General features: G+C 35.2%; 1 protein-coding gene across 2 annotated transcripts in view; it reads right to left on the bottom strand.

The window, feature by feature from the left end:
* Positions 1-1,051: 1,051 nt before the first annotated feature.
* Positions 1,052-13,459, bottom strand: part of IPO7 (importin 7) — a 46,989-nt gene continuing 34,581 nt past the window's right edge. The window contains exons 17-25 of one of the 2 annotated variants that reach the window (XM_082478110.1): positions 11,955-12,021; positions 11,746-11,871; positions 11,133-11,230; positions 9,880-9,975; positions 8,964-9,184; positions 8,656-8,861; positions 6,846-7,052; positions 5,138-5,254; positions 1,052-1,359 (exon numbers count right to left, since the gene is read on the bottom strand). In XM_082478110.1, the coding sequence (XP_082334236.1) occupies positions 1,316-1,359; positions 5,138-5,254; positions 6,846-7,052; positions 8,656-8,861; positions 8,964-9,184; positions 9,880-9,975; positions 11,133-11,230; positions 11,746-11,871; positions 11,955-12,021 (1,182 nt within the window). In that variant the 3' untranslated portion in view covers positions 1,052-1,315. Of the gene's footprint in view, positions 1,360-2,975; positions 4,108-5,137; positions 5,255-6,845; positions 7,053-8,655; positions 8,862-8,963; positions 9,185-9,879; positions 9,976-11,132; positions 11,231-11,745; positions 11,872-11,954; positions 12,022-13,459 lie in introns of those variants that run through there. The other variant, XM_082478109.1, reaches the window with a different exon arrangement.

The following is a 13,459-nucleotide window of genomic DNA, read 5'->3' as shown; positions in this document are numbered from 1 at the left end:
CATGTTTGCTTTAAAGATTGTTTTGACTATTCTGAGTCCCTTGTATTTCCATACAGATTTTAGGATCAGTTTGTCAATTCCAGCAAAAAAGGTAGCTTTTACAAGGATTACACTGAATCTGCAGATCAATTTGGGAAGTATTGCTATCTTCACAATAGTATGTCTTTCAATTCATGAACATGGGATGTCTCTATTTAGGTGTTTTGTAGTTTTCAGAGTGTAAGTTTTTCACTTTTGTTAAGTTTACTCCTAAGAATTTTTGGGATGCTATTGTAAATGGAATTTTCTTAATTTCACTTTCATTTCATTGCTGGCTGCTGTATAGAAATACAACTAATTTGGGTATATTGATATGTCTTGCAACCTTGATGAAGTCATTAGCTCTTTGTGTGTGTATGGATTCTTTAGGGTTTTCTGTGACATCATGTCATCTGTGAACATAGTTTTACTTCTTCCTTTCCAATCTGGATGTCTAATTGCCCTGGCTAAAGCCTCATGTACAATGCTAAAGAAGTGGCAACAGGGGGCATGCTTGCATGGTTCTTGATCTTAGGGGGAAGTGTTTTTAATCTTTCATCATTAAGTCCATTAGCTTTAGGGTTTTGGTAGATGCCTTTATTCAGGTTGAGGAAATTCCTTTTTATTTCGAGTTATTAAAAGGATGTTGTTAAAAGAAACTTTTTAAAAAGACTCTGGTAGGAAACAATATAAGATTCGAATACCAAGTGTAATTGACAAATTTCTATCTATACATGAAAGCAGAATCTATAAATACATAAAGGAATTATCGCCTGTGCTTTTAAAAAACCTTGAAGGGGAATTACGTCTCAAAAAAAGTTACTTAAAATATATTCCTCTCATAGTAATAAAATTCTGGATTTCCAGCTGGATGTCTAGTTTCCCTTTGTAAAAACCACATGCACCAAAGTGTGAAGTGCTATTATTGCAAGGGTGGCCAACCTCATCAGGGTAAAACCTAGAATTCAGGAGGGATACTGATAAGTATTCACAGATAATCTTCACCAAAATTTAAAATTATATAGAACAGAACTGACATTTTTATAACCAGTATGCTTTAATGTAATTTTAGGTCATTCATTTTACAAACACTTATGGAATGCCTACTATGCTTAAATCATTGTGTTAGATCTTCCCAAAGACACGGTTTATATTAATACAATTCCTAATGACTTTTTCTTCATGCTTGCTTCAGGGACTACATCTGGGACTGAATAGCAGCACATAGCCATAGGGCTGCGGTATGGCCACCCCTGCTCTACACTCTGGTCTCTTCCAGAGGTGAACACAGCAATCACTATCTTGATAAGGTGTGTAGATTAGTAATCACCATTCTGTTACCTGCAGAGAAATAGATTAACATCCTTTATTTAATACTGATAAACGAATAGCTTTTATAAAAATGGATGGCTTAAGTTTACAAAAAAGTGAAGATTTTATGCTAATGTCAGCCATTAAAAAAGACAAATATTGAAACCCAGACAAAATCAGAATTAACTTGTATAAATTAAAAAATAAGTTATAGGTTAGTGAAACTGTGGGAAAGGCTGTGTTAAATAAATAAATAAAATCTACATGCAACTAATTACAAGTTTATAAATACTACTCTCGAAAAGTTATCTAAAAGTCCTATAACCTTATTTAAAAACACTGACACATATCAAGATCCATAATCTATAAGAAACTCTAATTTGATGTTATATTTAAGGAAATACTGAAAATAATCGAGGTATATATTTGATGTATTAGAAACTACCATCTGAACAATATTTAATATTAAATATAGTTTAATTTTAAGGTCTTTCATTTCAGTCAAAAATCCATAAACGTAGATTAGTTTGGACTGTATGACAGAGGAGACAATAAAACGTGTTCTCAAATACATGCCAATACATTTTCTTGAAACAAAACCTCAGCAAACGAGAATTTCCATACTGTGCATGGGAATAACTAAAACCTTTATTAGATATGGTTTCCAGTAACAATGTGAAAATTGGAATTATCAATTCAAAGAGCAGTGAAGTTTGAAATTTAAAAAAGTAGACTAGATATTAGGTAGGGGATAAAAGGTAAAGGAAGACGAAAATGTTTAATACTATTCAGTATCTCCCCTCTGTACACAATGTTGCATATATACAACTACTCCATTTTAATTTTACTGATTTTATATAATAGTGAAATCCCCTGAAGCAACCTAGGGTTTACAGATGGTGTCCAACTCGGGGCGGGGGCGGGGGGGGGGGGAATTAGAAACACACTTGATTAACAGTTTTCACCCACACATTTTAGACAGACATTTTTTTTTCTTTTTTTTGCCAAGATTTTCATAGTAAATTCATAAATATAGGAAATACTTTCACTCCTTCAGTGTTAAAATAGAAAACCAAACAGTGCCAACAGTAGTGGCTTAATTACTGGCATACAAGAAAAACACAACACCAATGGGTTTTCTTCATTATGCATTTTAAATAATGTGTGCATGTTTCATTTTTACAGTTATAAATTTTCTAGTCTGTTTAGACAACAGCACTTAATAGTCTTGAATCCATTGAGATGTTGCTTTCAATTTGAAATATTGTGTGTATACATGTATATAAAAAATAAACCAATGTATGACTCATCTGACAGATGTTTAGTATCAATAAAAGCTTATTTTTGAACATGCAGTTAGAAGAGAGGGAAGCAAGCCAACCTCTCTACATTGTCTTGTTGCTGGCCTGTTTTTGCAGTGGTATCAATAGTGGTTTTTGGAGGGAACCCTGTGCCTTCAGCCTATCTAAGACCAGATACCACCATCAACAAAAGGGGGAGAGGAAATGGGAAAACGGAGGTGGGCAGGTGTTAAATGTCAATTTTAAAAGTGTACATTTTGTGTTCTTTCTAGGTACAGGATAAAAACAGATGAATGAGGAAAAAATTTATAATTAGGAAAAAACTGCAATCAAATGAAGACATAATAGCCGAATTAAGTTCTTTTAATAGATTGCATATATAGATGTTTAGCCATACTCTTTTTATCAACTCTTTAAGAGTAGAACTTTATATCCAATTTACATGCTTCAAATATCATCTTTCCTATTTGTTACAGTAAGGTCTTGTATCCAAATATCCACTTGTACACTGAGAGCTTTAAGAAAAAACAGGACACAGAGGGAGTTGCCATTTTTAGCAGCAATGAAATATCACTAACCCCTTTTAACATACCGAATTCAAGTCACTATCAGAGGTGAGTGCACCACAAAGTCACCAGGTACAAAATTGCTAGTTCATTTTTAAATTAATAACTTGAAATTCCCCCTGCCCCCCACCCCATTACATCCCATCTTTTTATAAACAGCAAACATTTTGCTATTTTATACATAGGCTAGCAGGCTTGTTTCAATATGAAAGTGCTAATTCATTTACAGATTTTTTTTTAATCAGTTATGTAGTGCTACAATAAATGTCCAATAATCTACATAGGAACAATCTTTGATGATGAAAATGATGAAGATTGAATAAGGCTATCGATTACCTTATCTTATTTACATATAAAGAATAGATACCCAATGGTGAGGAAGAGACAGAAATCTGACAAATACTCATAGGTGTAAAAATTACATCTACCTCTGAGCTTATACTGTAAATGAGACATTTTAAATAGTCCTGTAGCCCATGCCTATTTTTTCCTCGGAAAAAGAAAAGCTGCCTTCATGACATCCCCTCTTGTTGCAGATTTCCACAGTGTCACTTGAACTTTCAGTCAGAATCTTACTTTCTTCAAAAAATAAAGAAAATACTCCCTGCCCCCCAGGTTACCTCCCTCCCCCGCCAAAATCCCTCTGGATTCATTTTCAGTGCCAAGTTGCATGATCAGGTCCCACCTCCTGGGTTTTTTTTTGTCCATCTATTGATCAATTAATTTAGAGTGGATAACATGAACCAGTTCTGGAACCGCTACTAGGAGGAACACAAGCTCTTCACTACAATCACACTGCAGGAAAGTGGTAACTCAATTCATCCCTGGTGCCGGGCCTCCAAAATTGAAAGAACTTGGCACAACTGGAGCACTGAATTTGTATCCTCCATGCTTCTCAATCATTTTGGATTCTAGAAAAACAAATATGTGAATGTTTAATAGAGCATTCAATCATCTTACTGCTTTGGAGAAAAGAAGGAATTGACAGACATTAACAATAGCTTAACCACCAGTATTAGCCAGGAAGTTCCAAACTTTGGCCTCTGTTCTCCCTCCAAATGTATAGAAGAGAGGAGTATATTATGTAGAGAAGATGAACTCTCTTGTATGCTACAGACTTCTTAGCCAACTTTCACTTCCCATTGTTTAAAAAGAAAAATATTTACTCTATTTTGAGTCAAATACTAAATCAGAAGGATCCAATCTCCAAAGGTAATAACAGCTAATGATTCTAATGCAGGCAAATTCAAATTAAATACTTTAGAAAGCTGTGCCTTTTTTATAAGGAGGAACCTCTTTGAATATAAAACTCGTCTGACGCAGTATTAAGACCTATAGAAAACTACTAGGCTGTGTATTATCTGAAACGTCCTGTATTGAAAGGCATACTGACATGTTTAACGATGAAAAGAAATGATATATGTCTTTAACATAGTTTTTAAGAACTGCAGTTTTCATAACTTTAAAATTTACACTTTTAATGGAATTTTCTACTATCAAACCAGCCCCATGAGATTTAGCGACCTTATCAAAGCTACTGCACACTGAAAGTAGTCTTCAACTATACTTAAAATCAGTAAATTATGGCCAAAACCAAAATTCCTTTTTTCATTCCTACAGATTGCAAAGAATTTCTTATCACCTCCAACAACTGTAGCTTTTATGTAATTTTAAATCACTTAATTTAAATTTTAAAGCTGTATCAAAGTCATTAATTGCATTAAAGAGGGGTTGAGGTTGGGACTTCCCTGGTGGTCCAGTGGCTAAGACTCTGCGCTCCCAATGCAGGGGACTCAGGTTCGATCCCTGGTCAGGGAACTAGATCCCAAGAGTTTGCATGCTGCAACTAAAGATCCCGGTGCCGCAACTAAGACCTGGTGCAGCCAAATAAAAAAATAAATAAGCATTAAAAAAAAAAGGGGTTGAGGTCAATTAACATACCATGGGCTGCTCTTCTTTGATCAGCTAGAGTTGCTATATCCTGTAACTGTTTTCTTTGTTCTTCATTAAGACCATGAGTCAGAGCCTGATACCACACGGGATTACGATTTTGTATAGCTATCAAAAAGAAAACAAGGGAAAAAAGGGCAATAAGAGTGTCCTGGTAGTTCTTTTCTGTTCTATTCCCTCTACTCCACCTCCAATACTGAAATTCTGATCTAGTTTATATTCTCCCAATAATAATCTAAGGTATCTTAAATTACTTGTGAAAAAAAGATAAAGGGGGAAAAAAAATTCTGGTTTAGCATTATGCCTCAAAAATCTAATCATAGTCATAATTCTTATCTCTAGTAAATAAGGATTTAGAGCCTAACCCAATTGTTATATAATATGTAACAAACTAGGGAAACTAGAAATAAAGTTAACCCAAACCCCTTAAAAGATTCAGAATTAAAGCAACTTATTTTTTTCTGCATTGCTTATTCAAAAAAGCTTTTCTTAGATATATGTACTGTCTTTCCATAGAAAGGTGCTCTGCAGTATTTAAGTTAAAATGCTCACACATTTTTATATTATAGCCTAAATAACTGTCAAACTCAACCTGTGACAAAGGAATAACAATAACAGCATGTCACAGGATCAGGTGTTAAAAATCTCAGTGTTTAACAAAAACATGCACTACATAAGTTGATATATAATGGTAGCAAGTCTATGTATTTCTGTATTTCAGTTAGCTATATAAAGGGGTGTGTGTGTGGTGAGTGAGTGAGAAAGAGAGAAGATGTTCTCTATAACATGATTTTCTACTTCTACTTTATTGCATTTACTGTGGATGAACCTTCTATAATAAACCATCCTTTAGGGATTAACATGTGTTTAAGTATACAAAATACAAAGTCACGGACAAAAGCCAGTCAGTAAGTTCTTGGCACTTCAGTCAATCCTTACAGCCTGCCACGTAGCTCCGAAACAATTCCTTGCATTTCTGCAAGCTTGCATCACAACTGCTTTGTCATGGGCTTGGAAGATTAATGCTTTGGTTATCAGAGAATTTATTCTACATCAAAGTTCATAATGCATAGGAATGATAAAATAGCACAGTAGTTAACTCTGGAGGGAAAGGATGTTCAAATATAGTGCCAATTTTAATTTCTTAAGTTGGGTTAAAGAACACAGATGTAAAAAACAAAAAACTGGCACCTAGTATTCTGTAGCCACACACTGTGAAACAGGAAAAAAGAATAGAGATTCCAAGACTATAAATGTTATATAAATGGTCAAATTCTCAGACAGGTAAGCATGGGTTTAGCCAGGGGGAAAAAAAAGATACACAAATACATAAACACAAGAAACAGACATAACAGTAGATATTTCTGGGGAAAGCTGGGAGGTTAGAAATTAGAAGTAGGAAAAACAAACTGTCGTTGTATAAACTTTTTGAACTATACAATTTTCCTATGACGTGCATATTTCAAAATTACAATCTAAATAAAAGTAAAATAATAGGATGAGGAAAATACTCTGAATCTCTAAGGCAACAGTAGAAGTAACTTTGGTTACTTTGCCTAACAATCCTAAATCACATTTTAGTTTGGGTTTGATATACCCAAAACCCCTTCTTTAAGGGGCAGACGTAAATAAGAACAGATTGATTCAGGAAAATGGATCATATGGAGCTATCTGAGTTACATATAACAAGTTAACTTACTTTGAAATATAGCTTTAAATATCTGATACTCATCAACAGGGTTATCTTCATCATCAATGATCGTGGAATAGCCTTCCAGGGCAGTTTCTTCAGCATCATCTTCTTCCCAGTCTTCATCATCTCCATCTTCGCCCGCTTGCTTAGCCAGGATCTCCAAATATTCTTGTCCATCTTCATCAATATCATCTTCATCACTCCCCAGTTCCTCTGCCAAGTCATAAAAAGGTGCTCTTGTTAACACTGGAATATTCTGTTACCCACTGTAACTCAATAACAGTGATCATTGTTGGTGAATTACAAATCACAACTGAATAAATTCAAGGAAGGGGCTTCCCTGGTGGCGCAGTGGTTGAGAATCTGCCTGCCGATGCAGGGGACACGGGTTCGAGCCCTGGTCTGGGAAGATCCCACATGCCGCGGAGCAACTAGGCCCATGAGCCACAACTACTGAGCCTGCGCGTCTGGAGCTTGTGCTCCGCAACAAGAGAGGCCGCGACAGTGAGAGGCCCGTGCACCGCGATGAAGAGTGGCCCCCGCTCGCCGCAACTAGAGAAAGCCCTTGCACAGAAACGAAGACCCAACACAGCCAAAAATAAATAAATAAATAAATAAATAAATTAATTAATTATTTTTAAAAGTAGGTAAACATATATTTTAAAAAAGAATAAAAAAAGAAAAAAAAAATTCAAGGAAGAGTTCCAGGAATTGGTGTTTAAATACATATTCAGCAATAAACAGAAAAAAAAATTCTCATAGAAATCTAAGAAAACTAACCACAACTGTTAGTACTAGAAGTCTGAAAAAGGACTGTATAATATGAGAACCAGCACTTGGTGTGCTCTGAGACTTATGGTATATACCAAATCAAATACCAACAGTAAAGTAAAATAGTTTGTTATATCCACAGAATACCTTTTATGAGATTTTTTTTTTTTTTAAGGCTGGCTGGCTAAGATAGTAAATGATAAAAGACAAAAATGGCAAGTGTCATATTTTGAAACCATTACAATAATTTCTTTTAAACAACATCCTATCAGTTTATATTCTTGTAGTCTATACTGTCTTACAAGTGAAATGTATTAGCCAACATCTAATTAACTTAATTTTACAGTGTAGATATAGCTAGATTTTAGCACTAATAGACAGATGTTTACCAACACTAAAAACCTGCCAACAGGGCTTCCCTGGTGGTGCAGTGGTTGAGAATCCGCCTGCCAATGTAGGGGACACGGGTTCGATCCCTGGTCCAGGAAGATCCCACATGCCGTGGAGCAACTAAGCCCGTGTGCCACAACTACTGAGCCTGTGCTCTAGAGCCCGTGAGCCACAACTACTGAGCCCGCATGCTGCAACTACTAAAGCCCGCATGCCTAGAGCCCGTGCTCCACAGCAAAAGAAGCCACTGCAATGAGAAGCCTGTGCACTGCAACAAAGAGTAGCCCCCACTCGTCGCAACTAGAGAAAGCCCACGTGCAGCAACGAAGATCCAACACAGCCAAAAATAAATAAATAAAATAAATTTATATATATATATATATATATATATATATATATATATACACACACACACACACACACAAAAAACCTGCCAACACTGGAAACTATAGACGCCTAGAACTGCTTTACATAATGGTGATACAGCTGAAAGTTCCTGCCTTCATGGACCTTACACTCTTGTTCTATGAATGAATGAACATGAAAGTACTTGGCTATGATCCCACATTTCTTTAGGAGAAGGGCTAAAAGAACAAGTCCAGTGATATTTCTAACTAGGTAATAAGACTGGCTTCCTCCATTGCAAATCCCTTACCCGTTTCATCATCATCTTCAGCTTCATCATCATCATCACTGTCATTCTCGTGTTCTGCATGGCAGGCATATGCTCTTTTTAATCCATTAAATAAAAGAATAAAAGCTGGCAAAATCTGTCCAGAAACCTGATTTAAAACTTGTGGTATTTGTTCCATATCAATAAGAGCACATAGGCCCAGAACACACATCTTTCTGTCGTGAAGCCTAAAAAATAAAATAAAATAAAACATTTCCTTCTTTTCCTTTAAAAAAAGATTTTGCAGAGTTCCTTACAAAGTAAATAAAGATCCAATATATGTCACTTACCCCAAGAAACAATCAACATCATTAAGCCACTGTGTAATAAAATGACTTGTAACTGGTTCAACATTATTAGGGAAGCGAAGATTTTCTAAGGTGTTGAGAAGTAGATGTGGATTATAATACAAAGCTGCAATGGCAACTTGCAGGCACATTGTTCGAAGTTCACTTGTCTTCACCTCTCTTGTCAGTCTCTCTAAAGCTGCTTCCACGAATAAGGGAATACACTGTAGAGAAAGACAGCAAAACATTCCAAAACTGTAAGTAAAGCAGCCGTTAACTACCCACCCATATTAACTTTCTTGTTGCCTCAACTAACCCCCCCTTCCATTAAATGATCCAATTTTTATTGTTGAGCCATTTCAGTGGGAAATCCAATTTTAGAGAAAAATTAGTCTTCACTGAGCTACTAGAGCCCCACCACAATAGCAATATTGGATTCAAAATATTCCTACTGACTAACCTTATTGTGGTAATCATTTTGTAATATAAACATTTATCAACTCATCACACCGTATACCTTAAACTTATACAATGTTATCTCTCAATTATGTCTCAATAAAGATGGGTTTTCAAATTCCCGTTGAAACGGACCATGGAAATTTAATGACTAAATCTATCTTATTGCAAAGTGATAGTGTGGCAAACAATACTCTGACAATATACTTAAAAAAAAATCTTGTCAAAACTTACCTTGCATAGCAAGTAGCCATAAAACTTGCCAGTCATATTTCCATACATATTAAATATATGATCATTATTAAATTTTGGTTAAATTTTAAATGAACAATTTTAACATGTTATCTAGGTGTCATAATAAACAACATATAAAATATATAGAACAAATGCCCAAAATGAAAAAGTGAAGGGAAAGATTCCCTCTCTGAATCCTCCAACACGAATCATTAATAGCTTCACTGACCTGGTCAATGCCACGCCCTTTGCACTGCAGAATGATGACCTCTAACAATTTTGCTGCATGACATTCTGCATCTTCTCCTGCAACTCCTGTAAGAACCTGATCAATACAAAATATAAACTGCAAGGAGGTGTCACAAAACCTTCAATCAGTCTATAGCTGCTGAAGTATTTAAGGTATTCTAATTAATATGAGTGACTGCAATAGTCATTGTACAGACTATAGTCTAAAGCACCCATAAGGATTTGGAGTTATTCGTCTGTAATACTGGTCTACATAATCAAAGCACATCCCATGTAGTGCCATTCTGGACCATTGCAAGTTGGCAAACACTATGTCTAAAAAAATATTGATACTGGAGTGTGAGATGAGCAGGAAGTAGAGGCAATCTGTTGATGGCAAAGGCTGTCTCCAGACAAGAAATAAAAGCATGGACTTGATGTGCTCATGAGCACTAGAGGAATGTAAGGGTTAAGGATAAGGGTTTTGGAATAGGAAAGTAGATGGTATAGATATCTCTGTTCCCAGAGTATTAACATAAACAATATAATTTGGCAATAAATAATAACATAACTAGATGATTATTTTGTGACTAAGTGTTCAGAAAGGAATGACATCAATGAGGACAAACACATCTAAAAACTTCATGAAGCGAAATCATTTTTTAAATGCCTGGTGTTGGGACTTCCCTGGTGACGCAGTGGTTAAGAATCCACCTGCCAATGCAGAGGACACGGGTTCGAGCCCTGGTCCGGGAAGATCCTACATGCCACGGAGCAACTGGCCCTGGGCGCCACAACTACTGAGCCTGCACTCTAGAGCCCACAAACCACAATTACTGAAGCCTGTGCGCCTAGAGCCCGTGCTCCGCAACAAGAGAAGCCACCACAATAAGAAGCCCGCACACTGCAACAAAGAGTAGCCCCAGCTCGCCCCAACTAGAGAAAGACCAAACGCAGCAGCGAAGACCCAACACAGCCATAAATAAATAAATAAATTTATTTAAAAAACCCCAAACCCAAACATTTATAACTCCAATTAAATGTCAGAGGGCAGACATAAAACAAATACTTGTCAAAGCCATTACTGAGAGATCTAGAAATCAAAGCCATTTTCAGTTTATAACTCTTAAAGCCCTTATTCTGTCAGACCCATATGATAATATGTTCACCATAATGTGGTACCACGTCTCTTCACAACTTTGTACTTTTTATAGCACCAGCCTCACATGCTTATATTAACTAAAAGTGACCTACCTTTTTGCACATACTGTATATCATTTCAAGGTACTTGGTATCAGACAGAAGTGTGTCTGTATCAACTGTTACATAATTATGAAGCAGAGGCATCATATCTGTATTAATAAAAAGCATCAGTTAAGTATCTTTACTAACATGTATGCTGTGTTTCTGAAAAAATCTCAGAAAAAAAAATCAAGTCTGAATGTTCTGTCCCTAAAGTTCACTTTTAATTATTTAGAATTAAACGTAAAAATGAGGCTATTATTAAAGTGCATTCCTTCATATTTAGTAGTTAAAGATTATACAAAGAAGACTGACAGGGGGCAGAAGGTAAGAATGTGTGTTAAAGAAAAAAATCTCAAGTGATAACTAAATCAAAATGTATAATGGAAGACTGACGAGGCAGAAGGTTAAGAATATGTGTTAAAGAAAAAAATCTCAAGTGATAACTAAATCAAAATGTATAATGGAAATCAATGGTACGGGTCATCTTTGAGCACTAATTGCTACTGATAACTTATCCAAACAACAAAACACTTAGAATATTCAAGTTTGTATTCAAGTGATACACTAAAATTGAGTACAAATGGGGAGGAATCCTCAGTATTTCTATGATGACTTGACTTACCTGTAAAGTAATCAAAGCCATCTTGCTGAAAAACCTCAAATACCAGAGGTAGCAGCTGCCACATCTGTGGAGACACTTGTTGACATGTCAAACTATGTGCTAAAGAGAAGATCTCTTCGTAGAATTCTAAAAGAGAATACTGAATCATTAGGACAATGCTTGCTCATATGAAATAGTAGTGTATTCTTAACACAATCAGAGGTATATACCTAAGACATGCTGTTGTAAAACAGTTCCAATGACCTGTAAGCAAATTCCTTCAAGCTGCTGGGTTATCTAAGAGAGAAGAAAAAAATCACATGAAATTGTAGCACACTGAATGAATTATTAAATAATGTATAATAATTCAATGCATTTCAATGTAAAGTCAATATTGTGAACAAATTAATATTTTAAACCTTTGTTTCAAAATGACTCATATTATGAAATTGTGAATCAACATGGGTATGAAATTTAATGAAATACCATTACAATGAGACAAAGAAAGAACATGCATAGTTTACCTATAAAGAAAAAAAAATTTCCTGGAAAAATGCAAGTAAGTATGAAAATAAAGGAGCCACATCATTCTGCAGAGACTAAAATCTTTTTGTGTGTAAACATAAGATTAATTCAGGCCAGATATAATTGAGTGTAACTGAGATGTAAATCAGTAGCTTACTGAAAAATTATTTAAAATAAGGCATTATTCCTACCACTCCCAATAATTTTTAAGCCACCTCCATTTATGTAATAGTAAGCTAGGCCCCCAAGTCATACAAGATAGACAGAAAATACAAACTCCCCTTTTGTCAGTATGGTCCTCAATTGGATCCCAAATCCCTGAAAGTCATCAGAATGTTTAAAAAGTGGGGGAGAGGAAATGAGATAAAATTTACTAATCAGATATAGAAGCAGGATATCCACTTCGAATACATACACTCAATACATCTTCAGCTCTTCAAATATAGTAAACAATTGATTTGTTAACCGTAAGGTAGCTATAGGATTCCTCATGGCTTCTAGCTAGCTCCAATTATAATCTACAAAAAAAAAGTTTACTGAAAATCTCATGTTGCAAAAGGCAGTTTGTAGATAATCTGAAAACATGATTTATGGATTTAAATATCTGCAATGTAATTATAAACAAATTTAGAACAATGCTTACTTCTAAGGGAAGGAAGTAGGGAAATGAGATTAAGAAGTGGTGACCTAATGGTTTCATTTACATCTATCTGAAACTTCTTACTGGAAGTCTAAGGACATACCATGGAATGTTAAAAATCTAATAAATTTAGGTGGTGGGTAAGGGGTACTGGTTAGTTTTCTATGTTTTTTACTCTTTTCTGTATGTTTTAAATAATTCCACTTTTAAAATTCATGATTACAATTCGCTTACCTTTCCAAAAGACAACAGTAAAAGAAGAAAACTAGGAAGATGATGGTGATGGTTGCACAACAATGTGAATGTACTTAATACCATTGAAATGTACACCTAAAAATGATTAAGGTGGTATATGTTATATGTATTATACCCTAACTAAAAAAAATTTTTATTAAAAAGGAAAACTAGGAAGAATATGTTTTCCTAGGAATCACCATAATTTTGGATCTGAAAAGGTAACCCTAAGAGGGAGCCAAAACCCAGAGCCTTGAGGCAAAGACACCGTGATACAAATACCTCCTTCCTATTCCTTTTAAAATATTTGTAAGGTACCTACGCAAGCGTACTAGT

This window comes from Balaenoptera physalus (assembly GCF_965194825.1).
Source record: "Balaenoptera physalus genome assembly, chromosome: 10".
Lineage (NCBI taxonomy): Eukaryota > Metazoa > Chordata > Mammalia > Artiodactyla > Balaenopteridae > Balaenoptera > Balaenoptera physalus.
Note: the sequence above shows the minus strand (reverse complement) of the source record. Positions and strands in the feature narration are given on the sequence as shown.